This window comes from Ambystoma mexicanum, chromosome 1p, assembly GCF_040938575.1.
Source record: "Ambystoma mexicanum isolate Mex_15411 chromosome 1p, UKY_AmexF1_1, whole genome shotgun sequence".
NCBI lineage: Eukaryota > Metazoa > Chordata > Amphibia > Caudata > Ambystomatidae > Ambystoma > Ambystoma mexicanum.
In genome coordinates, this window is record NC_090921.1 from 40,275,122 (window position 1) to 40,295,364 (window position 20,243).

General features: G+C 48.0%; 1 protein-coding gene across 1 annotated transcript in view; it reads right to left on the bottom strand.

Moving 5' to 3' along the window:
* The window catches only part of LOC138565696 (zinc finger protein 271-like), a 135,459-nt gene that overhangs the window by 81,272 nt on the left and 33,944 nt on the right, over positions 1-20,243 (bottom strand). Inside the window, exon 2 of the mRNA XM_069642998.1 lies at positions 15,297-16,815. Coding sequence (XP_069499099.1) covers positions 15,297-16,302 — 1,006 coding nt within the window. The 5' untranslated portion in view covers positions 16,303-16,815. The remainder of the gene's footprint in view (positions 1-15,296; positions 16,816-20,243) is intronic.

A 20,243-nucleotide genomic window follows, 5' to 3' on the forward strand; every position in this document is an offset into this window, starting at 1 on the left:
CAGCACATCAAATCTCCCTTGCGCTTTTACCCCCTCAATCCCACTAAGCTCTCCCAGCCCCCCTTCCTTTTCAGATCTGCCAGAGTGCCTGGAGACCAAAGCATGGCTGTGGTGCGGGTTGCAAGTCACAATAACATTAACATCCCCTCTTGGGGTTGGATATCTTTGTCCACTTTGGGTTCTGCTTTCTTCTACCCCACTATGGGGTTTTGGGTTTCCCCTCTTGGTATCAGATCTTTTGTAGCCCCTCAGAGCTCTGGTTTCTTCAACCCTGCCCTGGAATCTCTACCTGGCTCCCAGGAGCAACCGCATACTTCTGCTCTTCACGTGGTGCACTTCCAGGTAGGCATTCTCGCAGTCCAACGTGGCTTCCCTGCCTCCTTCGCGTGTGTTGAAGCAGCTTCCCCAGTCCCACTGTAGCTCTGCAGCATTTCGGCATCGGTTGGTCTCGGCTTAGCACAGTTGCTGCTCAAGCGCTCTGTACCTCTGCTGATCCTCCAGGACCGGTCTCTGGTCCAGACCTCGGCAGGAAAGCTGGGCATTCTGTGGCTTCTCTATATTTCTGCCCAACACGCCAAGTGTATGCACTTCTCCCTCTGCCCCTCCTCCCAAGAAGATATCTCGCCATCGGTCCGGTTGCGTGAGCATTTTCCCGCTCTGTAGCCCCGCAGGCTTTTACATTTCCTGGTTCCACCACTATTGTGTCTCTCATCTCCCATGCAAGGAGCGGGTGGGTGGGTCGGTGGATGGATGGATGTCTGGGTTCTGTCACCACCCTCCAACTCCCCCACCCCCATTTTAGACATTCATAAGTATGGATCCTGTGTTGCCAGTCTAGAGTGGATTTCTGAGTGAAGCTTTTTCACACGCAGAGCACCAGTAAGGCTACACACCAGTATAAACTATTGGCTGTTGGTAGAGACTGGCAACCAGAGTGAAGCTTTTCTCACATGTAGTGCACTGGTAAGATGCCCATTTGACAGGTGCAGTGGCAGCCAAGTCTCTGCAGCGCAGGTGCTGCATTTAAGATAGGGGCCCCTGTTCCCAAAACTATGAGTATGCTGTCCTGTTAGTAAGTTAAATTATAATTATAAGCCATACCAGAGCCAGCTCCTCTTAATTATCCAAGCCACGTCGCTTTGATATCACATATGTGTCATCCCTGTGGGCCTAGCTCAGCTGTGTCATTCCCTCCAACTGGGCTTTCCTTCTGCTACTAGCAAGACTGTAGCCTTGTTGAATACCTCTCGTTGACCCTTTGTGAGGGCAGGTAACACCCTACCCCAGAAAGATAGCCACTCCAAAAAAAGCTGTCCTGGGAACAGGAATCAAAGGGCACACCCATTCACAAAAAGAGTGGGCTAACACCAGAGTGTTGCATACCAGAAGGGCATTTGATTCTATTGAGTAGGTAAGGGGTGGCATTAGAGTAGATAGAAGGTGATCCTTGCAGCTGGAGGAAGGTTCAGCCATCTTGTTTTTCTCTGTCTGTCTAGCCTTCCTGTCCCCTCCGCTTCCAGTAGTGCAAAGCACTTTGGGTAGGAGGCCAGAAGGCAAGTCCACTTGTTTCAAGGCCAGGGATTTGACCCTTAAGAAAGCAGGCTTGCTTTTGTCCAATAATATCTAGCCTTTTACCTTTAAAAGGAGGGGTCTCCTACTCCTTATTCACATTGGAACAAACACCGAAGAAGAATTATCATTGGACTTCTGTTGGGAAAGCTGACTTTCCAAAGCCCTCCACTAGTGAGTTGAAGACTGTGTCCAAGCTAGAGTTGTGCTCTGTTCCCTATGATTGGAGCGCAAGAACACAGACTACACTTGTCCAGGAGACCACATAGATGGACTCTCAGCATCCTGAGAACCAAGAAAGCCAGGATCCCCGTTTTCATCTCATCATACCAGTCAAACTGCCATCAAACTGGGTTTGCCACTTTTCAAAGAAACAGTAACCTCTGGAGCTTCCTTCGAACACGAACTGCACATTCAAACCTGTTTGCGGCCGCTCTGCACGACACAAGCGCATTGCTGACTTGTCCGAACTACAAGCTCTTTCTTGCATCTGCCCCCTTCATACCCTTGCTCGTTCCACCAGCATCTTCACTGCTGGTCTTCATCGGCAGTCAAACCGATACCGGTGGATCATCAAGCCCCAATCATCAGACGCTGCATCAAACTGCTCGTACAAAACTGTGCATCCAGTCACCAGAATGTTTGCTGTTGAATTGACCATCCAACCGACCATGGTAGCCCTCACGATCCGCAGCCCTTCAAGTACTTCATTGGCCGATTTCTTATAACCACACACCCAGTAACCAGCATATTCACAGTGAAACCGACCACCCAACTGACCCTCATGAGGCCACACGAGCCGCCCTTCAAGCAATACCTATGAGCATAATGAGCTCCTGTACGATCCCTGCTCGACATTGCTGCCCATCTAGAACAACGCGACAACCGCACTCGAACCTCGCCAAACAGCCTGGTTCGCCATTCTCGAACTGCCAAGAAGGTACTATTGACCCATAACTGCCCCTTTGGTCCATTTTGGAACCTAGAGACTGTTAGGTCACTTATGCACCTTTCTCCTCCAGACATATCCTTTGAAAAGAACATTGAAATTGGGTTTCAACCCCTGTATTTTCTCCCACAGAGCTGCATTCTCTCTCTCTTTTCTTGCACATACTCCATTCTTTCCATAGGTGTGCGTTTTGTAAAGTTTTACAATTCAGTGTTTGTGCCGTTGTTGTTAAATTATATATTTGCAGAGACCCTTGATTGGACATTCATTTTATTTTGGGATACGATACGTTGCTGTTTGGATCACGATTGAGTCACATTCTCGCTGCTCTTGAGAGTAGAGCCATTGGCTCACGTGTTGTTGTGTGTCAGAGTAGAAGGGGGAGGAGAACGTAGTAGTGCTAAAGTAGTAACATCAAAGAGAGGAGGAAGGGCCTGGACAGAGAAGAAGAGGGGAAAAGACAGAAGGCGGGTGGACGTTCACAGGGGAGTGCAGAGAGAGGTAAGGAAGAGGTTGAGGAAATAGTGAGGGTGGTAGGAAAAGACTGCATCAAGCGGGTGTCTGCCAGGCACAATCCGATACCCCTTCAGAACACTAACATTGTGGTAGATCAGGGAAAGCTAGGAAGTCCCAGAATGAGTTTAGGGAGGTAAGGCTAAGGCCCTGTCGGCTGGCAATATAGCTTAACTAGCATATATGTGTATGGAAGGTGAAACATTCACTATTTACTAACGGGGGCGAAGGACACCAGGGCTAGGAAGGAGGAACTTTCAGAAAAGAGAGAGGTACAGCCATGGGGACCTTGAACTGTTCTTGGGTGATGGATTGTTTCTTGAGCCATCTACGACAGTGGACAATGTGTAAACATGAAGTAGAGAAAACATTACAATGCATTTCTTAATGTAAAACAGCTTCTTCTACAGAAGAGGATTTCCGATCCCCTCCATTCTTACTCAATTCTCAAACACACTCTCTGAACAGACTCACACAGTCTGTGGCCTTCAAAAGGATGTCTCCCAGCAGAAAATCAGAAGAGGTTGACGTACAAGAAAAAACAGAATGTATTTATTAACTTTTGTTTCATTGTTCATAGCACATAGCTAGCTCGAGAGAAGCAGAGCACTTTACAATGGAAGGATGTCAGCATTGTGCTTGTACTTTTTGTGGGGGTAAGGCAGGATTTTTATTAATCCGACAGGTATTGTTGAAAGAGAACCGGTTTTAGTGTTTTGCAGAATTAAAGTGTTGTGGGGGCAACCACGTTCCAGAAGGTTGGGGCACAGCAGAAGGAGGAATGTTTTCAAGTAATCTTCTATCTGGCTAGCTTAACAGTTGATGGTGTTGCTACGAAGGTGCGAAAGCTGCCAGAGGTTGGAGTTTATCCATCACATATGTTGAGGCTGGTTTGCAGGTGAAACATGCACTTTTGAATATGCACCGGAATGGGAGTGGGAGCCAGCGAAGCTTACAGAGTACAGGAGTGATCAGTTGAATTTGCAGGCTCCTGTAATGAGGTGGGCTGTGGCGAGGTGGGCTGTGGCGCGGTGGGCCGCCTTCGGGGTTGGAGAGGGAGCGGGGTTGGTGCATGACTGGGAAGACAGTAAGAAGGATGTTGCCCCAGTCGATGTGCGAGATAACGAGGTACTTGGTACTTGCGATTTTTGGTTATGTGCTTTTGGAAGCAGTCTGTCAACAATGAAACACAAGGATTTGGTTGAGTTTAATAGCTGCCGGGGAGAACCATTCCAGGCATGTGCGGTGCAGTCATTGGTGCAGGAGTTGTTTGGCAGGGAATCGATGAGGATCAATTTGACGCTGTTGGGTTGCAACTACTTTCTCGATAAGCTTCCAAAGGATCCGCATGTCCAAACCTTGTGCCCCCTCTACACTACCCCTCACGGACCCACGAGAGCGGCATCCACGAGGCCCCAGAGAACCCCCAGGCACGTTCCAATGGCCCACGCGTACAGATTATCCACACGGCAGCGGTGACTAAGGAAGCCTGGAAAACTAGATAGTGCCCTAAAACTATGAACACTAAAGGCCTCCCACTATAGCCTGGCACGAAGTGCCCCGCATGAGACACCCCGACGGCATACACGCATTTTGAGAAAGGGGGGCCCCCGCAACACCGGAGGCAAACCAGGAGGAGAGACCCAGAACGCCTACGCTACACAGTTGGCAAACCGCTAACTGAACGGCACCGCGCCCCCCGAGAACAAAGGACGCTCTGAGCTCGGTGGTGCCTCTGGAAGGACACCCCACTTGTTGAAATAGGAACCACAACGAACGGAGGGTGAGGCCCCTGGAAACAGTGCGAGTGCCTCCTCCTACCACATGGACTATGGTTATCACTGCCCTCGACACCATATCCCTGACACTCTAGCTCGGCGCTGAAGTCGTTTTGCCGCCACTGAGGAGGTACAAGTCTGCGAATCCTCACAACGGACTAGCGCGGAGGGGAAGGCCCCCAACACAGGGGCGTGTGCCTCCTCTGCCTAGCCTGTCGGGACAAGGAACCCACAAACCTGACCAGAACAACTGGCAAGTTGATCACGCTGCCGGAAGATTACATGGACATTAGGCACAAGTTGGCCTCCTTTGCCTACACCTCCACTCCACGGATACCAACTGGGTCTACGATGGCAAACAACGTTACCACGGCGAATGACTTGGCCGCAGCAACGAAAAGTGACATTGCTGCCTTGCTAGGAGAAATTAAAAATCTGGGCGCCAACATAGGGGGTAAGATAGATAAAATCACCCAAAGGCTGGACAATATGGAAGACAGGCTCGAAGGGTTAGAGAACAATCAGGCCTCCATTGACACCCTCGAGGTCCAACTCGATCAGAGACTATCTGAACTGGAGCACAAGGAAGAAGAGTTTAAACTCAAACTCGATTTGGAAAACAGAGAGCGCCGTAATAATCTACGCATCTTCGGAATCACGGAAAGAGAGGGCGAGACGGAGGCGGACCTGAGGGAAACCCTCCACAATATAATAAAACTTCTTGTAGCTGATGACGCGGTGGATGCACTAATGACGGTAAGGATCCATAGAGCCGGTGGCCCTCCGGGGGGTCCACGATCAGTCCTCGCCCGGTTCCACCGATTCAGAGACAAGGCCCGAATCCTCGAAAAAGCAAGGGAAAGCGATGAGATCACGCTGGGAGGGGCCCGGATCTCGATATATCAAGACCTCTCCTCCTTAACATTGGCCCTCAGGAAAATGTGCGGCCCCCTCACGAGGAAACTCAAGGAGAAGAACGTCCGATATAGATGGGGTTACCCTTTCTCTCTCACATTTGAATACGAGGGAACCAAATTTAGATTGCGATCCGAAAAAATAAAATAAAGAAATGCATCTCAGACCTTCTCGGACCCCGACCAGACGGGGATACCCAGGGGGAGGTGAAAAAAGGAGAACGCGAATGGCAGATTCAAGGAGCCAGGAGGAAGAAAGTAAAAGGATCTCGAAAGTTCCGAAGAGGTAACCTCTCTCCGGATGGAGACAATTGAAACTGATCGACTCTGGTTAGATGAACACACATATTTCACCTGTCAATGCTACGATGAGACGTTACCGTGTATATAGTTCCAAGATGAGAACGGAGAAAATTAGGGGGAAACCAAGAAGGGGCTCAACTCAGTTAAGAGGAGTAGTATGTGAATGCGGGGCGTGAAGTAACGGCCCCTACAGGTGGTTCGATGCCGACTCGGTGCTGTCAACTGAGTTCACTCGAACGCCTTCAACAAAGGAGAGGGGGGGAGCGGGGAGGGTCGGGAGGGATCGAAAGGAGGGAAATGGGTCAGAGAAATATTAAACGTACTTCAGAACAATCAATGCAACTCACAATCTGAGATGGACGAACGTTGTCGATCACATGGAAAATGTTAATATACGGGAGCTTGCCTCCCTAAGAATCGGGACACTCAATGTCAAAGGGCTCAATTCACTGACAAAACGGTCCCTTGTGGCCAGGGAATTTCGTAGAAGTGGTCTAGACATCCTACTACTGCAGGAAACAAAATACATAAAAGGAGAGGAACGGCAGATCTTGGGGAAACGAGTTGGGATCGAGTTCTGGGTTTCGAGCCCGTTCAGGAGGGGAGGAGTGGGAATCCTCATTAGAAAAGGTATAGACTTCAAACTAACCAAGACATGGTCGGATGTAGAAGGACGAGCAATGCTGGTGAACGGTCAATTGGGCAAGCTGAGTGTCACCATTGCTACCCTGTATTCTCCAAACACAGCCCAATCTAGATTTATTTCCAGAACGATCCATAAGATACTACTCAAAGCCACAGAGCACATTATCCTGGGAGGGGATTTCAACCAATGGGCGAAACCGGCGAAAGATCGAAAGCCTGGGAACCCTGATACGGTGCAACAAGACAGGCCCGAACTGTCTGAGCTGGCTCATATGATGGACTTGTATAACATGATAGATGCATGGAGGGTCCGCCATCCTGAAGAACAGGGCTAAACCTTCTATTCAGCTCCCCACAATACATTCACCCGTATCGATTATATATATCTCTCCAGGGAACTCTCTGAGGTAATATCACAGGCACAGATTACGCCGATCACCTGGTCTGACCATGACATGGTCCTCACAGACATCCAGTGGGCTGATTTGCCAATAAACAAATGGAAAATGGCGGTGTAATGAGAGCCTCTGGAGGGATCTCGTCTTCAGAACAGAAATGGAGACAGAGGTCTCCGAATTTTTTAAAATAAACGACAATGGTGAAGTGTCCAGACAAATGGTGTGGGAAGTGGGGAAGGCCATCTAGAGAGGGATTCTGATAAGGGAGGGTGCATCGAAAAAGAGAGAACGTGCCCTTATCGAACAAAGGCTACGAACTGAAATCTGTCAGTTAGAAAGCAAACCCAAACTGGGTGAAGAATTAGACCTGCAGAAAATAAATAAGGCCAAAGAGAAAAGAAGCGAACTGAAACTCCTAGCGTATGAACAGGTTGTGCGCAAACTGAGACTGTTAAAACAGAAATTTTATGAAAAGGGCGATAAGGCTGATGCACTTCTCGCTGCCAGGCTGCGTGAGCAAAGGGCTGAACGTAGAGTAGTAGAGATTAAGGACGATTCCTCCCCTACACCATACGCCCACGCCACTATTCCGGAATGCTTCGCCAACCTTTATGAAACACTATACTCCTCCGAGGTCGACTCAGAGCCATCAGAGATCGAGTCTTACCTGTCCTCAATAGATGTACCCTGCATTCCTGACATAGATGCCGAATCCCTAGAATCTCCTATCACGGAACTGGAGGCCCAGGCTGCCATAAAGAGGTTAACTTTGGGTAAGTCCCTGGGCGAAGACGACTATACCACCGGCTTTTATAAAACTTTCATATCCACACTAGCTCCCTTTCTAACACTCCTCTTCAACAAAATAATGGACACAGGAAAGCCCCCGGATACTTTCACCAGGGCACTGATTACCGTCATCCACAAGGCTGGGAGGGACCCCACGAATTGCGCCTCATATCGCCCCATCTCACTACTTAACCTTGATGCAAAGATATATACCAGAGTCTTGGCAGCACGACTCGAATCCCTTGTCCCTCAACTCATACACTCTGATCAAGTTGGGTTCATATTAGGAAGACAGGGGGCAGACACGATCCACAAAACCCTCCACCTAATCCATGCGTCCCAGTCTATGGAGAATGACCCGATCTTACTCTCCGTCGACGCAGAAAAAGCTTTCGACAGGGTGGAGTGGGGGTTCCTAAAGGCAGTACTACGAAAGGTGGGATTGGGCGCTAAATTCAGGCAAGCAATACATGCGGTGTATACGGACCCCAAAGCATCTACATTTGTGAACGGTGAATACTCACGGTGGTTCAATCTCCAACGTGGGACCCGACAAGGGTGCCCCCTTTCGGCGATTCTATTCGCCCTCTCCCTGGAGCCCCTGGCGATAACTATGAGAGCGGACCCCATGCTTGAGGGTATCCGACTGGGGACAACAGAATATAAAATTGCCCTCTATGCCGATGACATCCTCCTTCATATCACGAACCCCTCCTCTTCTGTCCCCAGAGCTCTATCCATTATAGAGGAATACGGTAAACTCTCTGGGTTTAAAGTAAATAGAACAAAGTCGACACTCTTTCCTCTCCAGGGCCAGAAAGATGACAATACCACCAAATTTACTTCACTCGGCCTACATATTGAGCATTCAAAACTACAATACCTGGGGATACAAATAACGAGAAATTTGGAGGACCTATTTGAAGCAAACTTTCCCCCTCTACTGAAACAATTTAAGTTAGATTTGATCAGATGGGATAAACTCACAATCTCCTGGCTAGGTCGGCTAAACGCAATAAAGATGGTTTCACTTCCCCGCCTCTTATACCCCTTCCAGACAATACCCATTAGGATTCCGAAAAGCTTCTTTACTGAAATCAAAAAGGCCATGCTCCACTTTCTATGGCAGGGGAAGAAAGCGAGGATCCCATATAAGACTCTAATACTTTCCAAAGACAACGGAGGGGTGGGTCTTCCCAACCTCCAAAAATACTATGAAGCCGCCCAACTCAGAGTATTGATCCCACACCTGCGCGACTAGACAAACATCCAGTGGGTCAACATGGACAACCATTACTTTTCCCCAGCCACAGTATCTGAATGGCTCTGGGCACCCAAGAAACCCAAGAAACCCAAGAAATGGACACAAGAAATCACCCGATACTGATGACCATCTGGGACATTTGGACATATGGCACGAACATGCAAGACATTACCACCTGGCCGAGCCCCTTGAGCCACTTATGGTCCCCAGGAATCAACGACCACATTCCAGATGTAGGAAGGTTCCAAAGCTGGTACGAGGCCGGTTTAGAGAGAGTAGGCCAAATACAAAGGAAAGACGCCTTCATCTCACTCCCCGAGCTGACCGAGGCCCTAGGGATAGGCCCATTATCCACATTTCAATAACTACAAATTAAAGGGGTCTTGACAAGAGCCATGTGGAGACCCAAACTGATGAGAGAACTCACCCCCTTTGAGAAAATACTGGACTCTAGAACTGTAATGAAGGGTCTAATATCAGATATGTACAGGGCATTGATAGAGGGAGAAGGGGTGAACACGGACGCACTAAAAAGCAGATGGGAAAAAGAACAGTTCCCACCCGAACTTTGGGACACCATAGGTCAAGCAGCCACACGGATATCCATTTCAAATCAGTACAAACTTCATGCAATCAAATTATTATACAGATGGCAATATGACCCCGTCAGACTATCCAAAATGTTTCAGACTGCAAGCCCGGAATGCTGGCGTGGATGCGGACAAAGGGCAGACTACTGGCACATGTGGTGGGGATGTCCCCGGATACAAGTATTTTGGTTGGAAGTTCTAGGCTGGATCAAAGAGGTTGACGGCATTGTCAGAACATCTACCCCCTACCTCATACTTTTTGGCCTCGAGAAAGATGAAGACGACTGGGTCAAAATCAAAGACATAGCCCCGCAACTGCTTCTAGCTGCTAGGGCAACGTTGGTTATGAGGTGGAAGGCTCCCACAAGCCCTACGAAAAATGAATGGATCCATGTATCCACTAACATTTGTATAATGGAACATAGAACAGCATCGCTTCATGGTAAACTGTCACAGACTGAAACCTTGTGGATGGAATATAAAAGCATATACCTACCAGACGGCCTGCCTCGTAACAAAGCTCTCACTTTGATGGCAGTGGACCAACGAACGAACTAGACGATGCTTAAATTGAACTCTTTGACGGACACTCTTACGAATAATGTGATCCTGACAACGAACACTGATTCTGATCATTACACGATGAATGCTGCGTGATCTGTGATAAAGGCTCTGACCAGTGGGGAAGGGGGTGGGAAATTGGAAGGGGGGGAAAAAGTTATGTTGTTGTGCGATCATTATGCTTGCAGAAAGTTGCCAAGAGACTGGGGCAAAATACAAGGGATTCTGGGGGTTTGCTTAGTATGGAACGATTTTTAATTGTGTAACTATTGTATACTTTTTCTGCATAACCTGTATTCGCGAAACCAATAAAACCAAATTTACAATAAAATAAAAAGAGTGAAGAAGAAAAGAGAGAGCAAATACAATTGCAGAAGTCAGTAGTAACACATAATGTTGCAAGCCAGGATACAAGATGAAGATGGGAACAGCACGATTCAGGGCCACCACGAGTACAAGATGCAAAGGAAGTCCAGCAGGAGAGTTGAGAAAGGGTGACGCACCGTGAATCAATGAAGTCCTTAAAAGTAAAATCCAAGTTTGGCCACAAGACGGTGATGGTGAAACCAGAATGTATCAGGACAGATATCAACAAAGGGTTGAAGTTGACGGGCTGGGGGATGCGGGTGAGTTAAGGACACCTAGTGAATCCACTCTTAGGGCTTTAGGAAGCCCTACTATATTGAGGAATTGTTGCCGGTCTACCTGAGATTTAGTATGTTCAGTTGCTCAGAGGCTGACTTGGGTTTGATGAACGGATCCCCGAAGTTTTAGATTTCTATTCTGTTTTTGTTTTATGTTGTTGTTTGGGAGCAAGTGGGTGAATTTCGCAGCAGGAATTTGTGTCGTTTTTTATATAGCGCTTACGGCTAAGCACTGTACATAGAACATATTTACATACATTAATCATCCCAACCGGGATTCAAACCTGCGACCTGCAGATCAGACACAGATTCCAGCAGCAAGCGTTCAACCCACTGAGCTATCATACCGGCTAAGGAGAGCTGGCTTTTAGCTGTATCACTTTATATGTTATTGGGGACCCAAAGATATGGGAGGACGTTGTCTCAGGCAGGGTGGGGAAGGGTCACAAGAAGCACTTTTACTGGACATGTATAATTAGAGGTTCTTAGCCAAATTATTAGGGGACTCAACTCCCCGGCCAAGAGAAAGAAGGTGGCCTTTATGCTGGCAATCACGAAGCCGGAGGTGGTTGCCTTTCAAGAGACCCATTTATGTTTGAAGGACTTATGCAGTTGCGCACCAACATCTACAATGCAACGGTGCTGACTAAAACTGCCAGGGTTTTGCTGGGTCTATGAGAGTGAGTGGGGATAGAAGTGCAAAAGGTGATCAAAGATAAGGAGGGACCTTTTATTGCATTATAAAGGGACCAGGAGTAGGAACCCGATTACTATTTCTACAATATACATACCGAACACTGGTCAGGATGGATTTGTGCGCAATCGTTTGACTCACCTGGAGGGACCAATTATTCTGATGGGGATTATAATATACTATGGTCTCCCTCACTCGATAAGAGCTCTGCTAGGACTTTGGGGATAAGTGCATTGAAAAAGGCAATGAGCTGATGGGACGCTTGGAGCGAAATGCATGGGCAGGAGCAACGTTATACGTTCTTTTCCAATGTCCACGGGACGTATTCGAGGATAGAGTAGGTCTAGATTTCTGCTCCATTATTGGGGAGGATACAGGAAACAGAGATGGGTAAGATTTCACTCTTAGATCATGCTGCAATCACGGTTAGATGGAAAAGTCATTACCAAGAAAACGAGTATGGAATTGCATCCCCCCCCTCCCATTCTAAAAGTATAACACAACACCATTCCCTTCGCCTTTTACACTGATACTTGGGAATCCGCAAATCACCTGCAATATGGAAAAAGGAGCACTCTCGGCTTGTAGTGCAGCGGGTGTAATAGACTACGAGGCTCGTATGAGGGAGGGGAGATTAGATCCTTTAATGATCGTCAGTGGGTCTTTCACTTACATGAGAAAGAACGACTTAGACGTAATCAGCTCTGTCATTGGGCTTTTAGTCCTGCTATTAAACAAGCCGCGTCAGACCATTTACGTCCTTTGAGAAATGTCTGCTCTCTCATACAGGATCAAGGGGTTTGATTCCAGCACTCTAAAACATTTATGGAGATTCCCGACCAATGGTGGATTGGTCATATATGATTAAGTGGCAAAGGGACTTGACCCAAATTATACAGAAGAGTGTGGTGGGAAGACCTTAGGAAGAATATTCCCAAACTAGCATGTGCAATCCAAGTAAGGGAAATGTAGTACAAGGCTATGATGCAATGGCATTAGTCTCCAGCAACATTACACAGTATTTACGCGCATGTATCAGACAGATGTTGGAGAAGGTGTGGAGAGGGGGGACTGGCTACATATCTGGTAGAGTTGCCCTAAGCCAGGGGATTTTTGGAAGGGAATGTAGGAGGCTATGCAACTCATTCCTGCGGGATCCGATATCTAGTTGCCCATTACTTGCTTACTGGGTATTCAGGAGAGGATTGATTCTGGATTGATAAGTTTATTTGTATATCGCCTATACACAATGTGTTTCAAAGCGCTTCAAGGCATGGGAGGGAGCAAGGGAAAAATACAAAAAAATCTTACAAGACCTCGAGACTTTTAAGAATGGGAAATAAACTATCATACTAGGCCTGCCGACATTTCAGATAGTGCAGGAGCTTTGACACTGATTGAAGGAATGGAGGGAGAGGGTAGGGGAGGGGAGACAGGTGGAGGGGAGAAAGGAAGGAATGGAACAGACAAGCGACAATTGTACTAGGCTTCATGACATTTCTAATAGTGCAGTGGAAAGACGGCAGGAAAGGGAAAGGCAAGGGAGGGGAGGGAGGAAGGAAGGAGAGGAACAGACAAGCAACTATTGTACTAGGCCTGACATTTCTAAAAGTGCAGGGGGTAGACAAAAGGGAAGGGAAGGGGAAGGGAGGGAGGAAGCAGAGGAACAGACAAGCAACTATTGTACTATGCCTGACGAGATTTCTAATAATGCAGGGGACAGACGGAAGGTAAGGGAAAGGGAATGGAGGGAAGGAGGAAGGAAGGAGAGGAACAGACAAGTGACTATTGTACTAGGCCTGACTGCATTTCTAATAGTGCAGGGGGGAGACAGAAGGCAAGGGAAGGGAGGGAGGAAGGAAGGAGAGGAACGGACAAGCGACTATTGTACTAAGTCTGACTGCATTTCTAATGGTGCAGGGGGGAGACAGAAGGTAAGGGAAAGGGAAGGGAGGGAGGGACAGGAGGGAGGGAGGAAGGAAGGAGAGGAACAGACAAGCGACTATTGTACTAGGCCTGACGGCATTTCTAATAGTGCAGGGGGAAGACAGAAGGTAAGGCAAAGGGAAGGGAGGGAGGAAGGGAGGAAGGGAGGAAGGGAGGAAGGGAGGAAGGGAGGAAGGGGAGGAACAGACAAGCGACTATTGTACTATGCCTGACGACATTTCTAATAGTGCTGGGGAAAGACGGAAAGTAAGAGAAAGGGAAGGGAGGGTGGAAGGAGAGGAACAGACAAGCGACTATTGTACTAGGCCTGCCAACATTTCTAATAGTGCAGGGGGAAGACAGAAGGTAAGGGAAAGGGAAGGGAGGGGAAGAAGGAAGGAGAGGAACAGACAAGCAACTATTGTACTAGGCCTGACAAGATTTCTAATAGTGCAGGTGGAAGACATAAGGTAAGGGAAATGCAAGGGAGGGGAGGGAGGAAGAGAGGCACTCTTGTACAAGGCTTGACGACATTTCTAATAGTGCCGGGGAAAGACGGAAGGTAAGGGAAGGGAGGGAGGGAGAAAGGGGAGGAACAGACAAGCGACTATTGTACTAGGCCTGATGACATTTCTAATAGTGCAGGGGAAAGACGGAAGGTAAGGGAAAGGGAAGGGAAGGGAGGCATGGAGGAAGGAAGAACAGACAAGCAACTATTGTAATAGGCCTGGCGACATTTCTAATAGATGGGGGTCACAACCTCTGGACAAGCCAATATGATTATTGCACCATTTTAGCTACTGCCCTGAGGTGGAATTTTGTATGTTGGTACCCACGAGACACAAATGAATACAGAAATTACGCGGATTGGTTGCATTGGAATGGGCGACTTATAATATACAATACAATTCTGTCAGCTTTTCGCAAGACAAGCGGCTCGTATTGTCTTATTTGAAGAGTGATTATAGAGCACTGCTATGCCCACATAGTTAGAAACTGTTGGACATTGACTGACTCCTAGTTGGGTTTTTCAGCCTATGTTCACGTGAAGGGACGGGACGGGAATGTTGGTAGTTGGGGATAGTTTATATGTTTTAACAATGTTTCTTCTGTTTTGCTTGTTTATTCTTCTATTATGATTTATTTGGATGTATATTCACTATAGAAAATCAATAAAAAGAAAACGCAGGGAGAAAAAAGGGGTTGGGAAAGGAAAGAGCAGCAAAATGAGAAGGGACAAATAGACTAGCAGTTATTGGCTGGGCGGTGTGGCAGAAGTCACATGTCCTCGATCCACTTGCACCAGATGGCCATCTCCCCTTTGGAGAAAGCCGATTGTGTAAACAAGACAAAAGGTGTGTTAATAAATGAGTTGATATTGTGTCAATTGTAATTTGTCCTTTAAAACATTACAAAAAAAAGAATCAAATGGGACAAGCTGCCTAGTGTTGAATATGAAGAGGACTCTTGATGCCCGAGTTGGTCCCAGTTGATGTGCATTGCCCCTGCCTTCTGAACACCATTCTGGTGGCAGTCTGCACGATGCCAATGCTCTTGCAGTTCAGGAAGGACCGTCATTCAATACATAGGTGCCACATAGGCTCCTGGTGACCATCTTCACATCCCACATATGGTTAACCCCCTTGCCTCATACGTTAACCCTCTACAATGTGTGCAGGGCTCTGCCGCTTCCCAGGTAGATTTGCACTACATAAAATCCCAAACTACAAATGCATAACAATTGATAAAACATACATACCTGGGGCGGCTTTCAGAACGCTGGATTCTGCATTTCTTGTCACCGGTGAGTCTGTGAAGACTGCTCCATCTACAGGAAGAATATCTGATCCCAGGGAGGGCAACGCATCAAGTGGAAAATGCCCAGTAGGACACAGTGGTGTGGAATTGTGCTCCTGACCTGCAACTGGGTCATCGGGAGACGCTGGTTCTAGCTGGTCGTCTTTATCTACATCATGACCTAGTGGTACGACGTGTTCTAGCTTGCAGTTCTGACCAGGGCCCTGCTCATCAGGGCACAATGGTTCTAGTTTGCAGTTCAGTTCTGGACTCGATTCATCAGAAAACATGCTCCAACGTACTTGTGTCTCTTCTTGCTCCTGGTCTTCAGGACAAAGTGGTTCGAGCTTGAGGCTTAAATTGAGGTTCTGTTCATCAGGGAACATTTCTTTTATGCACTGTTTTTGTTGCTGGTCATCTCCATCGGAAAACACTGGTTGCGTGCACTGGCTCTGTTGTTGGCTGTGCTCATCAGTGAATACTGTTTGTACACATAGAATTTGTTGTTCCTGGCCAGTGGTCATCCCTGGTTGTACACACTGGTCTTGATGTTTTCCTGCTACAGGAGGAAACCCTGGTTGAGGACACCAGCTCGAGTCCCCTGGAAACGTGCTTACATTACTGTCTCTGCTCGTCACTGGACTCCGAACCTCCACTGATGCTACATTATCCTTCAAGTAGTCCTCGGCTCTCGTTAGCCAGATTTGCTTCATGAGCTCTGTAACCGTAACGGGCATGCCCTCCATGGTACTCTGCAAGTGATCAATTTTTCCTTCAAGGCGCTGTAATGTGGCCAAGAGGGCCATGTTGGGGACTTCCGATAGAGCAGGCATAGATTTATGGATCCTCCAAGCACCTGTGTTCCCACTGGATGCCGCCAGAATATTGCCTTTACTTGCTAACAAGCCGATTGCTTCTTGTGTTTGATCATTTTTGTGGTCAGGATTTTTCAATATGGTGTCTTGCATTGGTAAATTCCAACTCTCTACCTGCCTTTCCTTGTCAAGAGCTGAGTCTTTATGCTCTTTCAGTTTCCAGGCTGCTAGAGCTGGTCTGGATTGCAGAGGCTCCAGGCTCCGAGAGCTGGCCCGGCTTGCAGAGGCTCCAGGCTGCGAGAGCTGGCCCGGCGTGCAGAGGCTCCAGGCTGCGAGAGCTGGCCCGGCGTGCAGAGGCTCCAGGCTGCGAGAGCTGGCCCGGCGTGCAGAGGCTCCAGGCTGCAAGAGATGGCCCGGCGTGCAGAGGCTCCAGGCTGCAAGAGCTGGCCCGGCGTGCAGAGGCTCCAGGCTGCAAGAGCAGGTCAGGGTTAAAGAGGATCCGGGTTGGTAGAGCTGCTTTTGTTTCCAGACAATCTAGACGAGGAAAAGTTTTGGCTTAGATCTTGTAGCAGTATTGTTCTTCCTTGTGATGTTGCTCTTGGAGGCCCAGGTGAGTACTACAATTATATATTTTCTTTTCCCTTTGATTGTCCAAGTTGCAGGTGTCTAAAAAGAGGAAGAATTGAAAAGAATGTTTATAACCAAAATGCAGAGTAAATAGGTCCACACACTATGGTATGCCCCCTTCCAATGACCCCTCTTTTCTAACTGTATCCATTCAATAAATAACAATTAGTTGCCTGAACTAATGCATGTACTGTGCCAGTGGGGTCACCACTGGGGGGTGACCCCACCGTATGGTAACAAGGAATGTCAAAGTAGGGATTCCCTTTCACCTCCCCGATCACAAAGTCTCAAACCTGTATGGGCTATATGGGAACTGACCAGGGTTATCAGGTTCAGGGCCCCTTTAAGGTGGATGGCTAGGTTTCTGACCTGTACCCGTTACCCACTCTTTTTGACACTCAGGACCAATGGAATCTACTCCTCAGTTCAGGGGGGGGACCTAAATACAGTGCAACGGAGAAGGTGAGAATCAGCCAGCGTTTCTCAAACAGACAGAAGCCGAACCATTCAACATAGGATGCATCCTATTCGCCAATGTCAAGACATGGTAGAGGCACTGTGGAAGAGCAGACCACATGTACAGGAGAAAAGGGGCAGGGATACAGACACACAAGTGCCAGACTGACCTACTGTGGAGCAGCACTGCTGTAGCACACGTACGAGGCAACACCCAATAAGCAGCCAAAAAACGAGCCCACACTGTACTGAAGGTACAACACCCCAGGAGGGGCTTACCAAACGCAACAGACTGCACTGGCCAGAGAAGACCCGCAAGTCATAAGGGGCTAACAACTTCAATCCCTCAAGGGTTCGGGGGGAGGGGAGTGATGCGCTATTTGCAGAAGGGCTGAACAGGCGTGCATCCCATACAGGGGCTGAGAAACCATCTACCTAACTAAGGGGTGAAAGAGGGAATAAAGCAAATATGTCTGAAGAGGAAACCGTGGTCATCCCAGGAGGGACTGAGAACAAACTTTGGTTTGGTAATTAACACCGAACTACACAGGTCAGCAGAATAGATCCCAGGAGAAGGGAGAAGTATGGAACTGTATGGACTGCCTGACGCAGGGACATTGTTTGGCCCCAATGACAAGTTGAGAGACATTTGGTGTTGAAACTGTTCAATGGAGTTGAAAGCTGGAAACAAAAAGTAATAACACTTTGTTGGGGAAGGGGGAGATTAGAAATCCAGCTACCACTAAGTTACAAGAGGGGGGAAATAAACCTGTCCCGAGTTAAAGCATGGATTTTCTTTCTTTATACAGTGGTAGGGCAGATGTTAGATTAGCGTAGGTTATCATGGAGAATAGAATGTATTTGTGAAATGCCCTGACAAGCACCTGTTTGTTTTCTTGAGTAGGAAATCCGTCGTAGCAGTAGGGCTTAGAGCCAATATGTCCTCTTGTCCGTCTCCTACGCCTGACTTACCACTGCACCCAATGTGCCTTCGTCACCCTCCCAGGCAAAACTAACCATGCACACCCGTCCTTCACATGGCATCATCCCATCCACACTCAAAACATGTCAAATGTCCACCTCCAATTCTCGAAGACAGTTGAAGTCTTTTTCCTTTAAAGGTTTGAATATATATTCATATTCTCTCTCGCTCTCTCTCTCTCATCTCTCTCTCTCTCTCATCTCTCCCCCCCCCTTGGGTCTCACTTGGCATTTACCTCCTGTGCGCTTTTATTCCTCACCCTGATGTTCCCTACTTTTTTTCTCTTCATTCTACTCTTCACCCTTTCTCCCCCCACTCCTTTCACCCCTTCACTGTCCCTATAATTTTCTTACATCAACTACTCCTGTCGATCTTTATTACATTCGCCTCTACTACTCTACTCTCTACTTTCCTCTTCTCTTCTACTACTCTCTACTCCCACTACTCTCTCCCCTGCACTCTACTTCACCCTTCCTCCTTGTGCTCATACACTACCTTTACTCTCACAGACACCTTGCTCCATCATAACCACGTACGCCCCTACTCTTCTACCAAGTCTCACTCCCTCACCTTCCCCACCATATACACAAGTACCACCAACTCTCACCATCCAATACCTCATCTGGCACGCACCCTTCATAATCTTCCTCCACGCTCCGCTGCACCGTCCTTCCTCCGTCTGGTCTCTCGGTCGGCCTTCACCTCACTTGCAAACCCGAACAACTCACACTGCCCAGTTACCGGTGCCCTCTTTCATGCTCTTCCTCTCCCTCTCATTGGTCATGGCATCCCGCTGGCTCCTAGGCCAGTCCCCATCTTGTTCTAGACCGGGGGTCACGCCATGCAGATACAAGGCTTTAAAATGCCTATGAAGCCACAACCCAATCTTGAACATGGGTCCACCGGAGTTCTGCAATGTCAGTCACGACCAAAACAATCAATCCTAAAGTTCTTAGTAGGGTATTTTGGAGCATCCTGGTTGCTGGTATGTAGTACGTACCATTCCACAGCCCAGATGTTCACCGCTGGCTCTCTCGCTGTTGGGTTGCTCATTTCCTCCTCCTCCACAAGGACTTCTGGGCTCTGCAGTCCTGGAAGAGTGGAAAAGGTATACTGGCCAGAACAGGGCATGGCAAAATGGTGTGATAACAGGTGGTATTTGGCAGTTGTAGCCAGGCACAGGTAGAAGGAACAGAGATTGGGGCTCTTCCAACTCCCTTGCCCCACCTTTGTGGCAGGACTGGCTCTGGAAAACACGATGGTAGGCCCCTTGCCCCAGGTTGGGAGGGGTCCCTGTTACAGCAACATCCCTCAGGCCCATGCTCAGTGAGAATTACTGTCTCATCACAAACCTGCCACACCCCTCCAGAATCATGGAATGCTTTGCCACAAGCCAACACGACAGCACATCACCAGAACAAACCTCCTCAAACCCTTCCAAACAGGAATCCGCTCAGCCACAGCACTGGGATTGCAACACTCCACATCCTGGATTACCTCTACAATGTCACCGAAAAAAGGGCACATCAACCATCTAGCCCCTCCTTAATCTTTATGCAACCTTTGACACAATTAACCAAAGCATCCTAAATATTCTATCCCACAGGATAATACTCTCAGGCACTGTGCTCGACTGGTTTACCTCCTTCCTCACTGGCAGGACACACATTGTCTCATGCTCTCCATCAATGAAACCCCACCCCATTTAAATATGGGCTCCTCTCTATCTCACTTCTCCTTTAGACTACATCTTAAATCCCTCAGACAGACTCTGAGCACCCACAACATTCACTTTCAAGGGTATCCAGAAGACGTGATACGATATTGTATTTGTATCGCGCTCATACACAAGTGTTTCAGAGCGCAACGAGACAATGAAGGGGTACAAAAACAACGATATTACTAGGCCCAGTGCCATTGAGAAGGCAAAAGTGCAAGGGAGAGGGGAGAAGTGGTAAGTGCTGAGCAATGGATACAAATACAACACCTGGTAGTGCAGCCAGCAAGGTGGCAAGTGCAAGGTTAAGGC